Consider the following 21965-nt stretch of genomic DNA (forward strand, 5'->3'; position numbering starts at 1 on the left):
CTACACAATCTGGCCTATGATTATCTCTAGTCCAGTTTCATCTCTAGCTATTTTCCCACCTTACGTTAGCCTCAAGACTTTTGTAAATTCCACAAGCTGTGCCTGAACACTCTTCTACCTGCTCTTTGACTGGCTAACTTTTATATATTTATCCTGTCTCAGCTTAGATACTTCCTTTTTCTCCTGGAGCTTCCTGATGCTAGCATCAGTGTTCTTCCTGGCATCCTACAGTGACAAGGAGGAGGTGGCCTAGATCCTTCCTTTTCTGGGTAAAGGGTGGAAGCAGTGTGGATTGTTTACATGGTGTGTTCTAATATCCATGTGTCACTATGCCCTTGTTCTTTGTGTCTTCACATCTCCTCCTGTTGCATTTTAAAGCACCTGCATAGTATGTGGTTTTTGCCTAATAAAGCATTCTCATAGCAAAAAAATGTATATATGGTATTGTGCAAATAAACGCTCACTCCAAATTAGCGGTCTATTTATTGAAGTTTAATATTGTGTTTATGATACAGAAGTATTTGCTTTAATTATAAATAAAAAATTTTTTATTGCTGGTTTAAGAAGATTTGGATTATCCTTGTACTTTGGGGAGAATTTCTTATTTGAAGTATTTTGGAAATAGGTCTTTTAATGTGCAAAGATAGATATTAATCTCCCCTTCTAGCTCTCCAAGATTCAACAAAAGTGATTATACCCCCAAAAAATTGATGGTAGTATAAAATACTACCATCATTTTATAGGCATAGGGTTCTTAGCTGCAAATAATGGAACTAACTCTAATAAAGCAGAATGCAAACATTTTAAATATTAGGGAGGTAACAGAATCTCTGGGATGGCTAAAGGATGGAGCTTGGAGGCTACCCAGCCAGTAACAATTTTCCAGGCTCCACTGTGGAATGGAGACACTATGATTGCCCTGGGTGGGCAGAGATATTATGGAAGCTGATCCCCAGGTGCTACCACTAGGACTTCTACCACTGTCCCTAATGGGTGGAGCCCATCACATGCCTATGCCCTCACTGTAAGGAAATGAAGTATTGTTGTATATCTTGGGAAGCACTTGGATTAATTGTTATACAGTTTTGTTGAAGAAGACCCCTAGGGTAAGTAGCCATAACTACTAACTGAATTTAAAATTGTTAATGAGTTTCTCAAAAAAATGTTAAGGTTGTCAGCTGGCATAGTATATATCTTGCCTGTTTTCCAAGGACTTCTTTGGGCAGTACCATGTCTGTGCTGGCAAACAACTGAGACTTAATGAAAGAGTGTGGAGATATGAATGAATTAGTGCTGTATACTCTCTGAGTGCCAAATATATACCAATGGACAATAAGGTCAGAGCGAGAACAAACAGGCATTAGTGACAAGCAAAGATATGCAGAATTTCATTCTCAGCAAATCAAAAGTCCTCAACCTGGTTGGAAGAATATTGGTACTGAATGCTATCAATAAGGTGGCCAGAGAGGGTTAGAGGTGAACAATGTGCTTCCATAACATTCTATACTTCTCCAACCTCAGCACTAATCAAAAGTTATTGAATAGTTTGTTTCCTGTAACTCTTACAGAGTTATAACATCTGTGAAGACAGGGACAGGGACAATACCCATCTCTGTCTGGTTCATAGATAGTATGTTTATAGATATTTTTAAACATAAGTGAGTGAATGAATGAGGGTGAGAATGAAGGCACAGAGGCATTACAGGGAGGTGGGCCCCAGAGAATGGTGCCAAGGTCCAGTGGGGTGACTGGGATCAGCTCAGGCCTGACGCTGGCCACTCCCACCCGGGTCCTTTCTTTCTAATCTGTTCTCATTCTCCTTGGGAAGGATTGAGGTCTCTGGAAAACAGCCAAATAACTGTTATGGGAACAGCAAGCCCAAATAAAGCTCAAGCATCAGGAGGATCTGAGAGCTGAAAGCAACTTCTGTTCCCCCTCCCTCAGCTGAAGGGGTGGGAAAGGGCTCCCAAAGCCATAACTCCTTTAAGGGGATTTAGAAGGCATAAAAAGGCCCCTGGCTGGGAACTTGCTTCTTCACTCTGCAGTTGGTGCCAGAACTCTGGATCCTGAACTGGAAGAAAATGTCTATCCAGTAAGTATTTCTGGGAGACTTTTTAAAAACACCTTAGTGGATTCATGATAAATGTGCTATTTCAAGAGCTCCTGAAGAGATGGCATTGATTAATGACCTGTTTAGGAAAGACCCTTAAAGTTTGGTGGGGACATTTTTTCCTGCTTATGTATTAAAGCAACTCTCTAGAATTCAGGTTCAAATTATGGGGGATTTGTGTGACTTAGCCCAGGGTTGGAAGCAGTCTTGAGTGTGGGGATTTTAGACAGACTCGGGCTCCACTTCTTGGCCAGTCATTTCCTAGCATGTGACTTTGGACAAATTACCTAACTTTTTAAGTCTAGCTTTTCCCGTATATAGAAAGATGTCGCAATAGCTTTTACTCCATTATGTTACTGTGAGATTTAAAAGAGCTAATACCATGCAAAGTTCTTTTTGTGGTAGGCAGGACATAGTAATTGTTGAGTAAAAGGTAATTATTATAATTGAGTCTGGTCAGAGATTCCACTCTTTTAAGTTATAAAATGAAACTGAACAGAGGAGGTAGAAAACAAACAAAAATAAAGAACCTGAATCTCCTGGTTTGACTATAATGAAAAAAGTACTGTAGGTCTTGGGGATTAGTAGAGAAATGAGATGACGGGGAAAAAATTATGGTATAATATGAGTGAATAATGAAGGATGAGGTACCTGACCCGAAAAGCTGTCATCTCCCAACCCCTAGGAAGGAGATAAATGAGTCTCTCCTTGAGGCTAGAAAATCAATAATGCAGTGAGCTGAGCATGTTGATAGGGTGGGAGAATACTGTGGGAAGGACCCTGTTTAGTAACAAATCTTAGGAAGTAAAGTGATGGCAGTAGGATTGATTGATTTGTCTTCCGAAGTAAGGAAAAACTGCAGAGGACAGGATTAAGTTCACTGTGACCACTGACATTAAAAGAGAGGTCATTTCTCTTGACATCAGAGCAGTGATCTGGGACCCCCTTCCATACTGAGTAGTCTTCCCCACCCCCAGCCTAATGTGCTCCTCCCTCCCCCGTCCGCCCTTCCCCAGCTCCCGCCCCTCTGTCCCCTCGACTGACCGGTTGAAACTAGACTGGCAGGAGAGAACAGGCTTTGAGCCAGTCCTAGAGTGCCTTGTCTCCTGCAGCTCTGCCTCTATCTCTGCGGACTTTGAGCGTCAACATGGGCTTCTTCCTTATTCTTCCACTATTTCAGGGTCGAGCATCCTGCTGGTGGTTACAAGAAACTGTTTGAAACTGTGGAGGAACTGTCCTCGCCGCTCACAGCTCATGTAACAGGTTGGACTCGCCAGTCTTGAAACCATCCTCTTTTATGTCAAAGTCTCTCTTCTCTGGCTTCCTATTCCTTGGGATGTCTCAATGCAGACTCCCCCTGTGGGTCACAGGGAGAGAGATCAGGTGGTTTGGACTTTTTATAGCAAGAACCCATTTTCTTTCATTTGCCTTTACTTTATTTCTCTAATGTAGAAAAACGCTACCTAATTGGAATTCCGTAAGGATCAGGATTACACCTTTGTCATCTTCAAACTGTCAGTGCCTAGTTCAGTGCCTGGCACATAGTAAATGTCCTATAAATGTCTGTTCCATAGGTGTCTGAATAAATGAAGGTCCAGTGACAAGCACCTGGGAATGTGAAAGGGTGGTGGGTTTCATGCCCATTTTATTAGAGGAATGTTGGTTCTGCTGGGAGGCAGATGTAGATGCTAACCTAGCTCTATCATTTCACTGTCTGTGAATCCTCTAAGTTACTTCAACATTCTGAGCCTCAATTCCCTTATCTACAAAAGCCCAAACTTTACCTCATGAGGATTTTGTGAAAATGAAATGGAGTAATATAAATAGAATGATTCACACAATATCCAACACAAAGTGATCAATAGACAGTAATTATTACTATCAGTACCATTATTAGCTACAGGAAATAATCCAGTTGCTTGAAAAAATTCACTGGCAAGAATCAAGGAAACACTGTCAAGCACTGCCCTTCTCAAAGGATAAATCTACCTGGGTTTTTAGGGACAAACCTAACTGTGAAAGCTGAGAGGCCTTAAGGACTCTCTTGGGTACCCCACATTTTGCAGATGAGGACACTGAGGTTCAGAGATGACATGTGAGCTGATCCTAAACCAGAAAGTCAGGTCCCTGACATCCAACCCTGTGGACTTCCTGCTACCACAGATTGACTTTCATCCAGGCAGTAGCTCACACTCACAGAGGGATATAGCTCTAGATTTTAAAGAGCCAGGATTCCTGTTTATTCATTTTAAAAGTTTTTTTTCTATAGACACATCTTTTTAAAATATATTTATTCCTGTTCTTAATCCATCCTTCTACTCCTCACTCTACTAAAATATATCAAGAAATTTGAAAATCTTCTTAAAAATGAGATGGCAAAAGGCAAATGGATTGGTATTTGGGGAAATCTAGGTGGAGAGTCCCTGTCCTCTCAAGATGCTTCTCCCTCACTCCTTCCAACCCTTTATCCACACTCTGGGGCGTCGCCACATTTCCCACGGTGTGGTCTCCTAGTGAAGGAGAGTCAAGTCAGCAGACATTTTCTCAGTGCTGTCCAGCGCGAGGGCTGGGAATGAAAATCACTGCCAGCTCTACGAGGAAGAAGCTGCCCAATCAGGCTGCTGATATACTCTGCCTTACCAAGGACAAGCCCAGCCCAAGGCAGGGATAAGAAACAACATTCTGTCTCCCCTCATCACAGGCAGGATCCCCCTGTGGCTCACCGGCAGCCTCCTTCGATGTGGGCCAGGACTCTTTGAAGTTGGATCTGAGCCATTTTACCACCTGTTTGATGGACAAGCCCTCCTGCACAAGTTTGACTTTAAAGAAGGACACGTCACATACCACAGAAGGTAAAGCAGCACTCCGTGCCCCTCCTCCTCCCCTAAGTAGGGCCTAGTTCAGCTCCTCCTCCCATGTGAGTTTTAACCTCTGGACCCAGGAGGCAACCTATATACACACTTTCTTCTCAGAATGTACCTGGGCCAGTGTGTCTGCATGGACACGAGGGAACACTATCATGGAATAAAGGAGAAGCTAAAGCCTAGGGCTTTGGGGTCCAACATGCGTGGCTTTAAACCCTGTATTCAACAGACATGACTTGCCTGGGGTAACCTTTGGCAAGATGTTGACCTCCAATTCTTGGTTTTATAATTAGTAAAATGGGAGAAATAATAGAATCTACCTCATACGTTCATTACAAGCATTAAATGAGAGCACAGTGTCTAGCACACACAAAGCACTTCATAATAAAAGCTATTGTGATGCTTGTCATTATTATTAAACCACTGGCCATCTTGATTCCTTTTTCTTTTTATAAAATTGGAAAGGCCACTGGTAAGGGGGTGGGAGGCTGCCACGAAGTAGTGAAGGACAAAGCATGTCACAATGGTACCAGAAAGAGAAGTTTTCTGAAAACAAGAGATTATTGAAGCCCTAAATCGTCATTCCAGGAAACCCCTGTTAACGAAGTATTAACAAATACTTTGTCTTCTGCTTTCATGTTCAAGCCTATTAGTGGCTTTGTTGATCACAGATTTCAGGCATTTTGACAAGACCTGTAAAGCAACAGTGAAAGGGGACTTGAAGCAGGACAAGTTGCGTGATAATAGAAGAGAAACAGATGATGCCAAGCACAAATGTAGCCAGGAGAGCTTAGTGTGGAGTTCAGATAAATCTTCATATACCTTCGACAGACCAGGGCACTCTTTCTTCTTCATAAAAGTGTGACTGGGCGTGTTGGCTCACATCTGTAATCCCAGCACTTTGGAAGGCCGAGGCGGCTGGATCACTTGAGGTCAGGAGTTCAAGACCAGCCTGGTTAGCATGATGAAACCCTGTCTCTACTACAAATACAGAAAAATTAGCCAGGCGTTATGATGCATGCCTGTAGTCCCAGTTACCTGGGAGGCTGAGGCAAGAGAATAGCTTGAACCCAGGAGGCAGAGGTTGCAGTGAGCAGAGATTGTGCCACGGCACTCCAGCCTGGGTGACAGAGTAAGACTCTGTCTCAAATAAATAAATAAAAGTACAAAATCAGATTTTAACTGGCTGTCCACATGAGAAATCCTGGACAAGGTATGCTATCTACTCTAAGACCTGTCTGGGCAAGAGATAGAATTCAAGAACACTTAATTTTTAAAACAAAATAAATGTTAAAATTGAAGAAAAACATAAAAGAGACAGAGAGAGATTGAGAAGAATATAATTCAGCACACCATGTCTGGAATTTCCCCAGTAAGTTTAGGTTGACAGGTTGTAGGTGACGGGAGTGGGGGTCCTATGTGAACTTCCCCCAGGGCTGCATGGTGTGATACAGAAAGTTCATACTGTCCAGCTCTGGCCAACTAGGATTCTAAACCAGCTTGGCTACATATGCCAACCACTTAACTCCTCTGAACCTCAATTTCCTCATATGTGAGGTTTAGAAGACAGAAATGTAAACTCGTGAGACCTTGTGTCTGCCCTGCTTGGTCACCCCAAGAAAGTGAGCTAATAAAACCCTTTATTCTTCATGTGGTGCATTTATGATTGTGACTTGATAAGGACACATAGAATGGCCAGTCTAAGCTCCACATGGGCTGTACGGATTGCTCCTGTCTATACCCTTCCTTATGTTTCAATGTCCTTCAGGTTCATCCGCACTGATGCTTACGTACGGGCAATGACGGAGAAAAGGATCGTCATAACGGAATTTGGCACCTGTGCTTTCCCAGATCCCTGCAAGAATATATTTTCCAGGTTACTGAACCCAAACTGAATGTTACTCAAGACATTTTACATTAGCCCTTTTTCTCTCATGGTTTGAAAATTACTGGACTGAAAAATTCACTTGCTTCTACAGGTTTTTTTCTTACTTTCGAGGAGTGGAGGTTACCGACAATGCCCTTGTTAATGTCTACCCGGTGGGGGAAGATTACTACGCTTGCACAGAGACCAACTTTATTACAAAGATTAATCCGGAGACCTTGGAGACAATTAAGCAGGTAGGACACAGTGCTAGGTGATGTTCGGGAATTTAGAATTTGGAACTTAAAATTAAATCAACATAAATTATTCATGCTGTGAATGTTTGATTCTGACTTGATGAGGACACACAGAATGACCATTCTAAGCTCCAAATGGACTGCACTGATTGCCCCTGTCTGTGATGCTTTCCTGCAATTGGTGCAATTTGGTGAAAAGAACATGAGAGCCAGATTAAGTTTCAAATCCTAGCGTTGTCAACAGTGACTAGCTATTTGACATAGGACAAACATCGTTTCTTCATCTATAAATTTTTAAACACTTACATGGATTGGAGAAAACCCATATAAAATGCCTAATATATTCATTCATTCATTCATGACATAAATATTTATTGAGTGCTTTCCATATTCAGAATTTATGCTAGATGCAAGGGATAGATCAATGAGTAGGATAACATGGTCCCTGTCTTTCATAGCTTTTATAAGCTAGCATGAACCTGGTAAATACTGGGTGCTCAAGAAATTATAGCTACTGATACTGAAAATAATGCTGTTTATGGTTCTAGGCAAGTGTGTTGCACTAATTTGCCCCCTCTTATAGACACTTCTTATGAGAAATAAAGCTATATCTTGAATGAAATAGCATAGAACAAAATTTCAGCAATATTAGGAAGTGACAAATTTTACTGAGAACTTAGGGAATCTTAATGCAGCAGTCCTTAGATACACATTTTGAACCAATATTTATTAAGATACACCTATTTACAAGGCATTGTTCTTGTCATCAGGTGACTTAATGTCTAGGTGGAGAAATCAAATATATAACTGTAATAGGACAAAGAATATGATGAGTCTTTTAAGAAGGAAAATCTTTTAAGAAAGCACAAATACTAAAGGAATAACTTCTGGAAATAGTTGGCAATGCAAGGTGGGACAGGTGAAAGAAGGTTTAAAGGGAAAGGTTTTGGGCTGGAAGTTGAACGAGAGGTATGACTTCAGGGAATTTAGAGGAAGGATATGCTAGACGGAGGGGGTAAGGCGATCAAAGGCATAGAGATAGAAGGTGTTCATGAAAATTGGAGAACAATCTCCTTTGACTAGACTTGCAGCATTTCTCAGTGGAAGCACTAGTATGACATTAGGCGGGGGGGTGACTCATCATTATGGGGACGTCCCCACACATGGGAGAGGTTTGGCATCCCTGGCCTCATCCACTAAACACCAGTCATGTTTTCAATCATTGTACTAACCCAAAATGCTCCTGACATTTCCATATCTTCCCCTAGTGGGCAATAACACTCCCAGTTGAGAACTGGTTGCCTAGAGTAGTTAATGTCAAGGGGAATAGTGAGACACAGGGTAGGATGAAACTAAAAGCTTGAATAATTGGCTAAACATTTGGAATATGTTGTTTAGCTAATGGGAAGCTACTGAAAGTTTTTGCTCAAAGAAGTATTATGAGTAGGGCTATACTTCAAGATGTTTATTTGGGGAGCCATGTGTGAGCTATATGGGAAGGTAAAAGAGATACAGTATAGCTGGGAGACCAAGAGGTGAAATTGAAGGCCAGAACCACAAACGCAGTACTGGTAAAAATAAGAAGAAAAAAAATAGTCTCAACATTGAGTCTCAATAGCACAAGTTGATCTATAATTCTCAACAGAATTTGAGATCAGAATTTACTGCATCTGAACATATACTCCCCACAGCCCTTTCTTGTTTATACTGTGTGTGTAACCATGCACAAGTGTGAGTGTAGCTCCTTTAGAGAAGAACAAAAGCTGAGTTTCTAAGTCATTCCTTTGACTTTAATAGGGAATCTGTATTACAATTACATGGTATTTTAATTAGAAATATAGAAGCTATGGTATGGCTCCAGAATAGACTTTATTAGGAAGGGGTCAGGTTCCATTATTACTAGCACTGTAAAATGTAATTTTAAAAATGTGAAATTTTTTATTATTTACTGTTATTAACCAGTGCCTTTGCTTCCAGACTGATTCCCTTAAATACAATTTATTTAAGGCAGCAGTAGGAAATTTTAAAATATAAATATGAAATTATTACTCCACCTAGGGAATCCATAACTTCCCAAATAAAGTCCAAGTGAAGGTCTTTGTGACTGGCCCACTTTTATTCCCCCTCCTCTATGCGTGCTCTTCATGGTAGCCAGGTTAAGTGACTAGTAATTGCCAAACAGCACACATTATTTCACAAGTCTATGCATTTACAGTAGGCATTTACATTAGGATTCCCACTCCCTGGAACACACTGTCAGCCTGCTCCACTTGGCTAACTCTACTCACCTTTCAAACATTAGTTGGAGTCATGTTTCTCAGGAAAACTGCCTAATCCCTCAGTCTGGACTAGATGGCGCTTCTCTATGACGCCATTGCACACTCGCAGTGCTTTATGCCAGCTTATTGGTCTAATGCAGTACTGCCAATAGAACTTTCTGCAATAATGGAAATGCTCTATAACTGTGCTATCCTGGTGTTATTAAGCACTTGAAATGTAGCTAATGTGACTGAGGAGCTGAATTTGAAGTTCTATCTAAAAATTAGTGGTCACTATATTAATAGAACAGCACGGGTCTAGAATGAAGTTCTTGAAAGCAAAGATCTTCTCTTTCCTGGGCCCTGGTACAGTACAGTACCTGGCACATAGTGAAAGCCCAGAGCATTTGATAAATAATTGATTGAATAAATGAGTATCTTGCTTATTATTTAAATAAGTGTGCTAAAATGTTCTATGCTTTAAAAAAAATCCCCCTAATTAATTGGAAAGAATTTATAAATATATATTCCATTAATTATTCATTCAACAAATCTTTACCAAGTAGGTCCCAGGTAGAAATCTAGTGCTGATTTATCTAGCTCTTTATCCTTAAACAAGACACTTGATCTCTCTGGGACCTCAGTTTATCCTTCTTCAAACAGAGATTTGTGTTACATTTGCAGTTCTAAACTTCTTATGAGACATAAAATTGAATTAAATGCTGAATGTTTTTGCCTGAAATGTTTATATTTAATTAAAAGAGATCCATGGTTCTCCTAAAGTCTATTTAAATTAAGACTTTCTATACTAGATGAAGCTTGAAGTCCCTTTCAGTTCCAAACTCATATAGTACCACGTGCAAGACACATTGTTGATGTTTACACAGTATCATACAAAATTGACATTTTTTGAAATCAACAATTTTTGGATATTAGCAATTTTATACAATTAAATCTAATACAATAATAAGAGTATAAAAAAGTCTGAGGACTCAAACTTATGGCTTGAGGTCAATCTGCATATACTAAAAGTAACTAACCAGAGCCTTGTATAGTATACATCAGATAAAGAGATGTCACAGGTAACTCCAGATTCAGACACATGAGGGGGCAGTGTGTTCTCATGAAGGTGGGAACTCAAGGTGAAAAAGGGTAGAATCCAGAGAGATGAGAAGAAAGAGAAAGTGCACTTAGGGTGAGAGTTCAAGGGGTAGTGGTGACCTCAGACCTAGGGACAAAGGTATAATGTATCTTCCTTCTCTCAATGGGAGGACATTCACTTTACTTCCGTAGGTTGATCTTTGCAACTATGTCTCCGTCAATGGAGCCACTGCTCACCCCCACATTGAAAATGATGGAACCGTTTACAATATTGGTAATTGCTTTGGAAAAAATTTTTCAATTGCCTACAACATTGTAAAGATCCCACCACTGCAAGCAGGTGAGTTTACCAATCTGTCCTCTTCTGAAAACAAGTATCTGTATTGTGAGAAAGTTACTGTATTGTGAGAAAGATCAGAATATCAGAATAGCATTTTGTGCATACTTAAATTACTCTCAGATTTCAGAAGTGTTGCCCTCACCCCTACCCTATAAGGGTCCTAATGCCCAACGGCATCATATCAAAGGATGACAACTTGAAAATATAGAAAGTAAGTGTCCAAGTTCTCTTCTAGAATTTAAAAATGTAGTGTGCATATATATATGCACACTCACACACACACAAACACGTAATATATATATGGATTTGATCATATACAATTTGGATTCAAACTTAGCAAACATTTATTGAGCACTTATCCATGTGCTAGGTAAAACTAAATTAAATAAGCACGTATGTGTGCATAATAGCATACATACACATGTGAGAGTGTACTAAGTATGTTGTGCTTACTTCCCCAAACTACAAACAAATCTGTTAACTCATATAAATACTATAGAAAAAAAACTACAGCAAAAAGGAGTGTACCCTAGAATTCTCCATTCATTTTCCATTTATTGCCAGGTTCATTGTTCACCACCTTGATGATGGAATTATTTGAATGTATACAGATTTTTGTTTAATATTATTTAGTACAGTTCTCAAAGTGTAGTTCTCAGACCAAGACCATCACCTAGGAAACCGTTAGAAATACAAATCTTGAGCCCTGTCCAGGGCAGACTGAATGAGAAATTTGGGGAGTGGTGCCTGCAATCAGTATTTTAAGAAGCTCTTTATGTGATTCTAATGCACACTAAAGTTTGAGGACATTCACTTACTAGTGAGTAAATTTTAATGTGTGTTAAGAATTACCGCACAGGGCCATTGACACAAACCCATCTAAACTATATCCTTTGGGCATCTTAAGATGTTGCAAAAGGCATTTTGCCCATTCTGAGGTTTTTTCCCTACTCCCCTGACTTAAAACCCACCTCCAGCTATTGCAAGATGTGACTCCACTATACTCCGCTTGCCCCACCCTATTTGAATGCACGTTTCCAAATCTGCTGCTATTTGGATTTTCCTGGGTGATTTTGCAGCTTCACATGAAATTTCACTAAGAAGTGCAAATGATGGAGAAAACGAAAATAGCCTCTCTAAAACAATAAATATGTGTTTCTTTGCCTGTATAAGCTGTTCTAAATGCTTTGTATTAAAAAAAAAAATAAGAGGCTATTCCAAAGCCTTTTAAAACCACTTTATTTCAGACAAGGAAGATCCAATAAGCAAGTCAGAGATCGTTGTACAATTCCCCTGCAGTGACCGATTCAAGCCATCTTACGTTCATAGGTAACTTGAAGGCCTGCTATGAATCTTCAGGAAAACTCAAGTTTAAAGATTTGCTTTGCCTACCTTTGATATCAATCCTGATCACAATATTTTTTTTCAGAAAACTAAATTTAAACATAATTAATTTCACGTAGGCACTGTTGATTCTTGTAACTGAGCATACCGCATGTATACAAATTTGTTTGTGACTTGAGAATCAGCCCTTTCATTCACAAGCCCATTTGTGTTTCTGAACAGTTTTGGTCTGACTCCCAACTATATCGTTTTTGTGGAGACACCAGTCAAAATTAACCTGTTCAAATTCCTTTCTTCATGGAGTCTTTGGGGAGCCAACTACATGGATTGTTTTGAGTCCAATGAAACCATGGGGGTAAGTCTTAGATATATTTGTTGAGTTCGTGATTCTGAAGAAGGTGTGTTTAATAATGTACACTTTTTTCCTTTTTAAATGCATCAAAATATTTTCCTCATTTTTCAAGGTTTGGCTTCATATTGCTGACAAAAAAAGGAAAAAGTACCTCAATAATAAATACAGGACTTCTCCTTTCAACCTCTTCCATCACATCAACACCTATGAAGACAATGGGTTTCTGATTGTGGATCTCTGCTGCTGGAAAGGGTAAGAAAGGACACTGGATAAATGCGACATCTCCCATTGTTCCTGGAAATTAGGGGCTTTTACAGAGACACTGCTCTCAATCTGAATCACATCTAAAATAGCAAGAGGTATGCGAGAGTCAAAAATGTAATTGAGAAAGTAGCAGGGAGTTTAGGTAATCTGAACATCAAAACTATGGTTAATGATTGAAAACTAATTGGGTCCACGAGCCCCACCTGAAAACAAAAGATTCTGTGACCTGAGAGGTGAACTTAAATTTGACAAAATCACTGGGGAAACTTGAGCCCCATCCTCTCTGAGAAGGGAGAAAAAGGCTTGCGTTTTTCAGACTAGCCAAGTCACTAAAAAGACAACAGCCCCTAAAGACACAAACAGAATGGTGACAGGAAAGCAGAACAGAAAGTATCTCAAAGCTGCTGTTACTTAAACAAATCCATTAAGCCGGTTTCTTTATTTTCATCCAGTGTGGGCAGGAGGAAATGATCTAATACACCTGGCTCAATAGCAGTTTCTGGGTTGTAGAATAAAGAACAGGCAGGCACTTGTGCTTAAAAAGGCATGAATCATCTCTCTAAAATTATTTGTAATTGCCTGTGCTCATGTTTGACTTTTTATTTTTGCAGATTTGAGTTTGTTTATAATTACTTATATTTAGCCAATTTACGTGAGAACTGGGAAGAGGTGAAAAAAAATGCCAGAAAGGCTCCCCAACCTGAAGTTAGGAGATATGTACTTCCTTTGAATATTGACAAGGTAATCTGCTTCTCCACAGATTTCAGATTTAACCAGAATGTTTCATCTCTCTCAGGAATTGTCCTCCTGCCTCATGTTTATACATAAAGTCTTGAAATTTGAGAGCTAGAAGGAGCTTTAAAAATAAACTAATTAAACTTCCTTCATTTTACAAATGAAACTAAAGCTCCGAAGAGTAACGTGACTTAGCAAAAGCAACTACAGCAGAGCCAGGATAAGAACCAGGTTTTTTGATTCTAAATCTGCTTTTCTTGTATCTACAAAATTGTCTTTAAAATATACTTCCTCGGTGAATAGTGCAGATCCACTGATTCCTATGATACTTTATCAATAATATAAATACTTTAAATAATTTTGAGATGAAGCATCACAAAGTACCCTTGTAGGGAAATCAGTTCATTATTTTGGTTTCTATAAATCTTCTGAAAAAAATCATTACTAACAATAGACAGTCATCTCTTGATTTCTACTTTTTTTTTTTTTTTTTTTTTTTTTTTTTTTTTTTTTTTTTTGAGACGGAGTCTCGCTCTGCCGCCCAGGCTGGAGTGCAGTGGCCGGGTCTCAGCTCACTGCAAGCTCCGCCTCCCGGGTTCACGCCATTCTCCTGCCTCAGCCTCCCAAGCAGCTGGGACTACAGGCGCCCGCCACGTCGCCCGGCTAGTTTTTTGTATTTTTTAGTAGAGACGGGGTTTCACCATGTTAGCCAGGATGGTCTCGATCTCCTGACCTCGTGATCCACCCGTCTCGGCCTCCCAAAGTGCTGGGATTACAGGCTTGAGCCACCGCGCCCAGCCCCCACAATCATCTTTAAATTAAGGAAATAAAAGAGGATCACTTAACTTAAATATTCACATTTCAAAATAAAGCAAAAGGAAGGATTTTTCTACCTGTATGGTTATCATTGCCTGAAGAAATATTACCCAATTACGAAATAGGGAACTGCAATAATGATAACAAATGTCTAATATCATTTAATCTGTCTCCTCTTTCTTCTAATAGTTATTGAGTAGCCACTACAACAGGCATCACACTCTTTATTTCAGTGGATACATAAAAGAATACACTTCTGGTTCTCATGGAGCCCATTACCTAGTGTATCAGAGAGAAAGAAGGCGAATCGGGAATAGCCATACATGTCAACAGGAGTAGTACTCTCAGGAGGGATAAATTGATGTATTAATAGCTAGTCAGATGATAGTGCAGGGGAGATTCATGGAACATAGTTATTTGCAATGGGCAGTAATATGGCAGGTGGAGATGGGATAGAGGCAAAACAATTGAAGACAGAAAGAACGGTTTGAGGACAGACAGAGAAGTGGAGAGGGAGACACGCAGAGAGAATTGGCTATTATAATTGGTTGGAACATAGGCAAAAGTAGTAGACTAAATAGGATAAAAAGTTATAAAAGTACCTTGTAATCTTAGAAGGCTTTAAGGCCAGGCTAAGAAATTTGCACTTTATTGAACTGGTAATGGGGAGACAGTGAAGGTTTTTAAACAAAAGAAAAGCCTATAATTATTGGTATTGAAATGATAATAAAATACATAAGAATAGAGAGATGAGACTGCTAGCAGGGGGGAAATCATACTTTAGAATAGGTTTTTGAAAAGAAACATTTAAAATTTGCTTATTTAAAAAATAAGGAATTTGAAAGCCAGAGAATACTGAGAGAGAAGATAGCCAAGCACAGTAGCTCCAGAAAATACCCACGTGTAGAAAATGGTAGAAATAAGACAAGCCAGAAAAAGAAACAAGAGCCACCAGAAAGCCCTAGTTCCCACTAAGAGAGAGTAATGTCACAAAGATGAGGGCAGGTGAGGGTTATACGGTGCTCACTGCTACAGACAAGTTGAAAAGGCTGAAGACTAAGAATGAAGCATTAGGTTTGGTGATCTCTAAGGGAATAGAGTGAGAGAGACAGAAGTCAGGTTTCAGGGCTCTTAAGGTAAGCAGTTGAGTATCTGGAAGCAGTTACTGAATGTACACTTTTAAAAGTTTGGCAATGAAGAGAAAAATAGAAAGGTCTTATGTCCCAGATACTTGGAAGGCTGAGGCAGGAGGATTGCTTGAGTCCAGGAGTGCAAAGTTACAGTGAGCTGCATGCCATTGCAGTCCAGCCTGGGGAACAGAACAAGACCCTGTCTCAACAAACAAACAAATAAAACAGAACAAGACCCTATCTCAGGAAACAAACAAACAAACAGGAAATCTAATTTAACAAGAAAAATAAGCAAACTAGAACAAAGTAAAAAAATTCAACTTGAAACCACATAAATAATATATTAAACAGAGACATAGACATTTGTACTTATTGTATGCATGTACATAAATATGCATACATGTGCACACCCCTTGCTACTTCTCAGCATCATCACTAAGTACCTCGAGTCCCTTATTTCACAAAATCTTGCAGAATCTTCTCCTCTGTTGGCTCCCACCTCCTATCCTTTCCCTATTCTGAAAATCTTCCACTATTTACTTTTAATTCTTAGTCCACCACCAGAAAAATCTCCTGTCTTCTCTTCTTAGAAGGTTCCCTTCACCTTCTTTTTTTAACCAAAATTTGGCTCTCTCCCCTAAAGACACCAGTCTCCCCAACAGTAATTTCCAGGAGAAGCAGTTTCTTCTCTGCACAGGGTACAGCCCTTTTACCACTTAGCCTGGAGTTGGGGTAGGTGTCCTTCCTCTTTGCTGCTTTCAGATCATTGTTCCCTCTATTCACCCTTAAAATTCCCCAAGTTTTCATCTCATTTTATCTAATCATATAGCCAAGTGATGTATGTGTGTGTGTGTGTGTGTGTGTATCCCTCATACCCTCGACTTTGCCAGTACTTAAGACTATACTCCTTCCATAATCTCAGTTTCAAGCATGACACACTCTGACCTTTTATCTTTCAACATCACTTGCCCTACTGCAATTTCCACCAGGAACTTCCAATCCATTGAACACAGTACTTTCTCACTCTCTCACTCCATTGAGGATTTACCTTCTCTCCTCACTCAATTTAAGCTTTACGGTCAACAATTACAATCACTTTCTCATGTAGACCTTCGTTTCCCTTGCCTCTTTCTTACTTTATCAAAGTCACTTGTCAAAACCACAACTCTAGTTAAATTCAGCTCTCCACCCCCTCCATACTTATACCTCTGAGGCTGAACTAAGTGCAGATAAGGCACAATCATGTTAATTGGTCCAATTTTAGATGCATGACCACAAATCTTTCTGCTACATTTCCCTGCTTCACTTACTCTCTCACTTTGCTAGTTAAATATTCCACACCCTTCTCTCTTTAAACTTTTATCATCTCCCACTTCCGCCTCCACACTCAGATGTAGCTGATGACTATGTTTCCTTTTTGTCTGAAACAAATGAAAGAAGTCAGAAAGGAACCATAGACTTGCCACCACGTCTACCCACCCACCAGCAGCTGTACTCATACACTGAGTTATCCATCTTCCTATCCAGAGTTGATCTCTTTCATCCTCCTTCACCCTCTCAGGGAAATCACTCTCCCAGTTCTCCCCGTCTTGCCTTGATCACCACTCTCCTAACCTTTACAATGGATCAGTTTTATCAGGCTCTCACAAAATCCTTCTCTTGACATTTTTGCCCCAACCAGCTACCTTCTCATTCCTCATCTTGTTGGAAGGCCTTGGTTCTCCTATCTTCCATTTCTACACTCACTCATTGTTAAATATTCATGCCTTATGCATTTACATTTTTAGCTTTTTCTTAAACTCAAGGTTCGTACCTGCTAGTGCCAGCTCCACATCTGCATTTGGATGTCGAATAGACATCTCAAGTCTAATAAGACAAGACCTGAACTTCTCATCTTCCCCTATGAAAAGTTTACTCTACCTGTAGTTCCTATCTTTGTTGTGACATCAATCTTGCTTTGTTCAGGTCAAACACCTTGGTGTCGTGCTTGATGCCTCTCTTACTTTCATGCCTCTTCCTCGTCCCATATCTTATTTAATAGGAAATCTTCTTGACTCTGTCCTCCCCTTCTTCCACTTCTCACTAACTGCAATGCTACTGGCCTAGTGTGAACCATTGTTTTCTTTCAACTAGATTACTACAAGACAAACTGGTTTCCCTGATTCCACTCTTGGATCCTCCCTACTAATAAGTCTACCCTAAAAATAAATCATAGCATCTCACTCCTGTGCTGGAAACCCTCCAGTGGCTTCCCATCACTCACTCACAGAGAAAGATCAAGTCCTCATAATGACCTACAAGGCTTTGTATAGCCTGGCTCATGACCTCTACACCTTCCTTTCTTATTCTCTCCCCTTGCCCAGTCGATAGGATCCACACTGGACTCTCTGATGCTCCTCAAACAAACTCAGCATCCTCCTCCCTCAGGCCTTCGCACAATTTGTTCTCTCAGCTTGAATGTTCTTCCCCAGATATGTGCATTGCTAATTTTCTCATCTTCTAAGAGTCTTGTCTCCACTGCCACCTGTTCAGAGACCTACCCTAACCATCTATTCAAATGTTAACCCACTTACCCTTCACATTTCTGATCTTCTTTCCTCTATTCTATTTTTTCTCCCCACATTTGTGGTATGTTATAAAATTTATTAATTACATTTATTGTATATCTCCTTGAACTAGAATGTAGGCTTCAAGAGGACAGGGACTTCACTCTCCAAAATATCCTGAATGCCAAGAATAGAGTCTAGAACAAAATATCTAGTCAAGTATTTGATGAGATTATTAATAAGTAGATATGTGCTTAGAAAAATCTCATAGTGTCCATTGTTTTCATAAAACAATCAGAAAAATCATGTGTGTGTGACAAGAGATCCTAGTAAACATATGGTCTAGTGGGTTTTTTTTTCTTTTTGTCAACATAACTGTAAGGATTTTTTTTTCAAGCAAAATCAAAACATATTCTAAGCGTGAAAGAGATATACATTCTTTCATCCCTCAGGCAGTTGAAGTCTTTGCTGTTCTGCAGATAAACATTAACTATTATTATTATTGGTTTTGAGATTTTTGTTCGGTTTTTGTTTTTTTGTTTTGCAGAGGCCTTTCTTTGGAGCCCAAAATTTTCTTCAAGGATGGTCTCATTTTACAAGAGAGAAATTGATGGCCTAAGAGGTTATGTGACTTTCCCAGTGATACATAGCCAGTGACTGACACAGGCACAGATAGTTTTCCCAGTCACATTCCAGGGTCCCTCATCTATAGCTTCCTGCAGTTCCTCCCTACACATTGACCTAAAAAAGAACTCAGGAGCCAAGACTTAGGAAGTCTGCGTTTCTGGCTGTTTGAATTCTTTCCTGCTCACCGAGGTTTCTGTTATCTTCTCTCCTAGGCTGACACAGGCAAGAATTTAATCACGCTCCCCAATACAACTGCCACTGCAATTCTGTGCAGTGACGAGACGATCTGGCTGGAGCCTGAGGTTCTCTTTTCAGGGCCTCGCCAAGGTGAGATGATCTAGAGAAAACCTCACACGGGAGTGAACAAATGTTTCCTTCAAAGAGATTAAGCGTTTTCCTATGCATGTGCTCTATTTCGTAGCGTTTGAGTTTCCTCAAATCAATTACCAGAAGTATTGTGGGAAATCTTATACATACGCGTATGGACTTGGCTTGAATCACTTTGTTCCAGATAGGGTAATTAATCCTTCTTACTAATATTTGAACAGTGCTTTGAATATATGCTAGTCAAGTAGAGCATATTGACTGATTGCTTCATTGATTTTTTCTTTCTCACAAACAGCTCTGTAAGCTGAATGTCAAAACTAAAGAAACTTGGGTTTGGCAAGAGCCTGATTCATACCCATCAGAACCCATCTTTGTTTCTCACCCAGATGCCTTGGAAGAAGATGATGGTAATGAAAGCAATTGTTGTGTCTTAATATTCTTCTTACTGCAGTTCTGTATATTAGTTCATTAGGGAAGGAGTAAGGTTGATTATTCCGTAATACTAAAAAATGATCCTTAATACTATAAATAGAACAGTACCGAATAATTAAACTTATTTGAAAAGAATTTTCATCTTTTGATCAGGTCTTGTTGATTACCAGTAGAAAAAAAAAGTCAAAGCACCATTTGGTGTCAGGATGGAGCATCATTGTCTGCTCTAGATGAGGGAGAGAAGGAAGAAAAAATCGCAACATGAATTCTAGCGTTTTGCCTTTCCTGATGAAGACATATTTCTAAAAAATAGTAATTCTAAGAAGAGAAGCTAAGTATTATAGCAGATACAAGAGAATGAGAAGGAAGCTCTGTGAATCATTTTCATCCGTTCTTTCAGTAAGCTAGGGCTTGAAAAAGACCCAGAACCACACCAGCAACTCAAATACAGTAACTCAAACTACAAATCATCAGTGTTAGTTAACTACTTCTCAGCTGGGACAGGGAGATAGATTACAGTCTATGGGATTAAAATATGGAAAACTACAGAGAAATGAGATAAAGGATTGTAGAGCTATTTCACACTAAATTATTTTATATATCCAGTCAAAACTGTAAAAGATTTGTTCTCATTTTGTTTGAAGGAAGTCAGCTTCCAGATCAATCTTAGAAACCATACATATGATATATCTTACTACTTTCAAAGTCTTTTAATACACACTTTTCATTTGATCATCACAGATTTTACAGTATATACAGCAGGTGCTATATTTTTATGTTACAGATAAGAACAGATCCACTTATTCAGTAAGTATTTAATGAGTACCTACTATGCTGTAGTCATTGTCATAGAATATTGAGATATAGCAGTGAGCAAGACAGACATGACACTCCCTTCTTAGAGCTTACAGTGTAGGTAGGGTACATAAAGACTTTGAAAGACATCTTTAGGTGGTCTCATGCCAGGTGGTACAAGAGTCAGAAAAAGAACTCAGGTCATATGGCTTTCTGTATTTGTCAATGTAATACCTCCTATATTATTTCAATGACATTTAATCTATAGCTTGGGCCTTTAAAAACTCAATATTGCCTTATTTACTTCTGATAAACAGGTGTAGTTCTGAGTGTGGTGGTGAGCCCAGGAGCAGGACAAAAGCCTGCTTATCTCCTGATTCTGAATGCCAAGGACTTAAGTGAAGTTGCCCGGGCTGAAGTGGAGATTAACATCCCTGTCACCTTTCATGGACTGTTCAAAAAATCTTGAACATACTCTAGCAAGATATGGTTTTGGTAGCAAAACCAAGAAAATCAGCTTCAGGTCTGCAATCAAATTCTGTTCCATTTTAGCCTGCTATATGTCATGGTTTTAACTAGCAGATGCACACAATTTTGCAATGTTTTACAGAAAGCACTGAGTTGAGCAAGCAATTCCTTTATCAAAAAAAAAAGCACATATTTAGATAATCATACTTCCTCTGTGAGGCAGGCCATAACTGAAAAACTCTTAAATATTTAGTAATCAAATAGGAAATGAACGTGGACTTACTAAATGGCCTTTAATTCCTATTATAAGAGCATATTTTAGGTACCTATCTGTTCCAATTATATTTTTAACATTTAAAAACCAAAGTCCTCTACACTTGATTTATATTGTATGTGGCTTTGCTGAGTCAAGGAAGTATCATGCAATAAGGCTTAATTACTAAATGTCAAACTAAACTTTTTCTCAAACCAAGGACTATCATCTAAGAGTAATTGCAGTAATTACTTTGCATATATGTAACTGCTCAAAGATTATGAAGCTTATGAATGTTAACCTTTCCACTTATTACAAGCAAGTACTATTATTTCTGATTTTATAATAAGAAAATCTATGTTTAATCAACTGAGTCCTCTCAACTAAATAATATCTCAGAGATTAAGTTACATATTAAAAGCTATGTAACATAAAAGCAAGTACATATAGTAGTGACTATATTAAACAAAGAGCATAAAATACTTACAAGTGTAATATTTACTTAAAATCAGATTATGGGATAATGTTGGGGGATTACACTTTATTGCATCTTTTTTGTTTAATTATATTTAAGCATTGTGCAATCACTCGGGAAAAATTAAATTATTAACATGCAGGTATTAATACATTTTAAGCCTTTTGTTTTAAAATTTCTTTTGTTCTAGAGATTATTTAAAAATAAATATTGACAAAAATAATGTTCTATATGTGAATTCTAGTATCTGTTTTATGCTCGAAAGCGTTACATACCATGATGCCTAAGGTGATCGGCATGGTGTTTGACCAGGTAAAAACAGGTTGAAGGAACAAGCTAACCAGGGTACCTGATATATCCATTTGGTCTTTATTTAGATAAGATGCAAACTCATTTTTTAAATTACAAATACTCAGTAAAGCATACTTTTCAAAGAATACCTAAAAATACAAAAAAGTAGAAACTGTAAAGTAAAATCATCCAGAGCTCATCTAAGTTCAACTGCTCTTAAGATTTGGGTACTGGTCTTTTTCTTCTTTTCTATTCCTGTAGATTTTTTATGTAATCATTATTTTTCCATCAGTAATTACTAGATAGAACTAAAAAT

General features: G+C 38.9%; 1 protein-coding gene across 1 annotated transcript; it reads left to right on the forward strand.

Annotated features, from left to right (window-relative positions):
• Window positions 1–1832: 1832 nt before the first annotated feature.
• RPE65 (retinoid isomerohydrolase RPE65) lies at window positions 1833–21581 on the forward strand. Its single transcript, XM_010379781.1, has 14 exons — window positions 1833–2092; window positions 3291–3373; window positions 4812–4962; window positions 6743–6850; window positions 6954–7095; window positions 10647–10794; window positions 12042–12123; window positions 12361–12493; window positions 12603–12742; window positions 13366–13495; window positions 18821–18935; window positions 19030–19124; window positions 19231–19342; window positions 20480–21581. The coding sequence occupies exons 1-14, from the start codon at window positions 2082–2084 to the stop codon at window positions 20629–20631; spliced, it is 1602 nt and encodes a 533-aa protein (XP_010378083.1). The 5' UTR covers window positions 1833–2081; the 3' UTR covers window positions 20632–21581.
• The last annotated feature ends 384 nt before the right edge of the window (window positions 21582–21965 follow it).

The sequence above is a fragment of the Rhinopithecus roxellana genome, chromosome 12 (genome assembly GCF_007565055.1).
Source record: "Rhinopithecus roxellana isolate Shanxi Qingling chromosome 12, ASM756505v1, whole genome shotgun sequence".
Classification (NCBI taxonomy): domain Eukaryota; kingdom Metazoa; phylum Chordata; class Mammalia; order Primates; family Cercopithecidae; genus Rhinopithecus; species Rhinopithecus roxellana.

Excerpts from the sequence above, each read along its gene's own strand:
- RPE65 (XM_010379781.1), top strand. Across the intron at positions 4,963-6,742 it reads CACGTCACATACCACAGAAG|GTTCATCCGCACTGATGCTT; the intron begins GTAAAGCAGCAC and ends AATGTCCTTCAG. Across the intron at positions 12,494-12,602 it reads AGTCCAATGAAACCATGGGG|GTTTGGCTTCATATTGCTGA; the intron begins GTAAGTCTTAGA and ends TCATTTTTCAAG.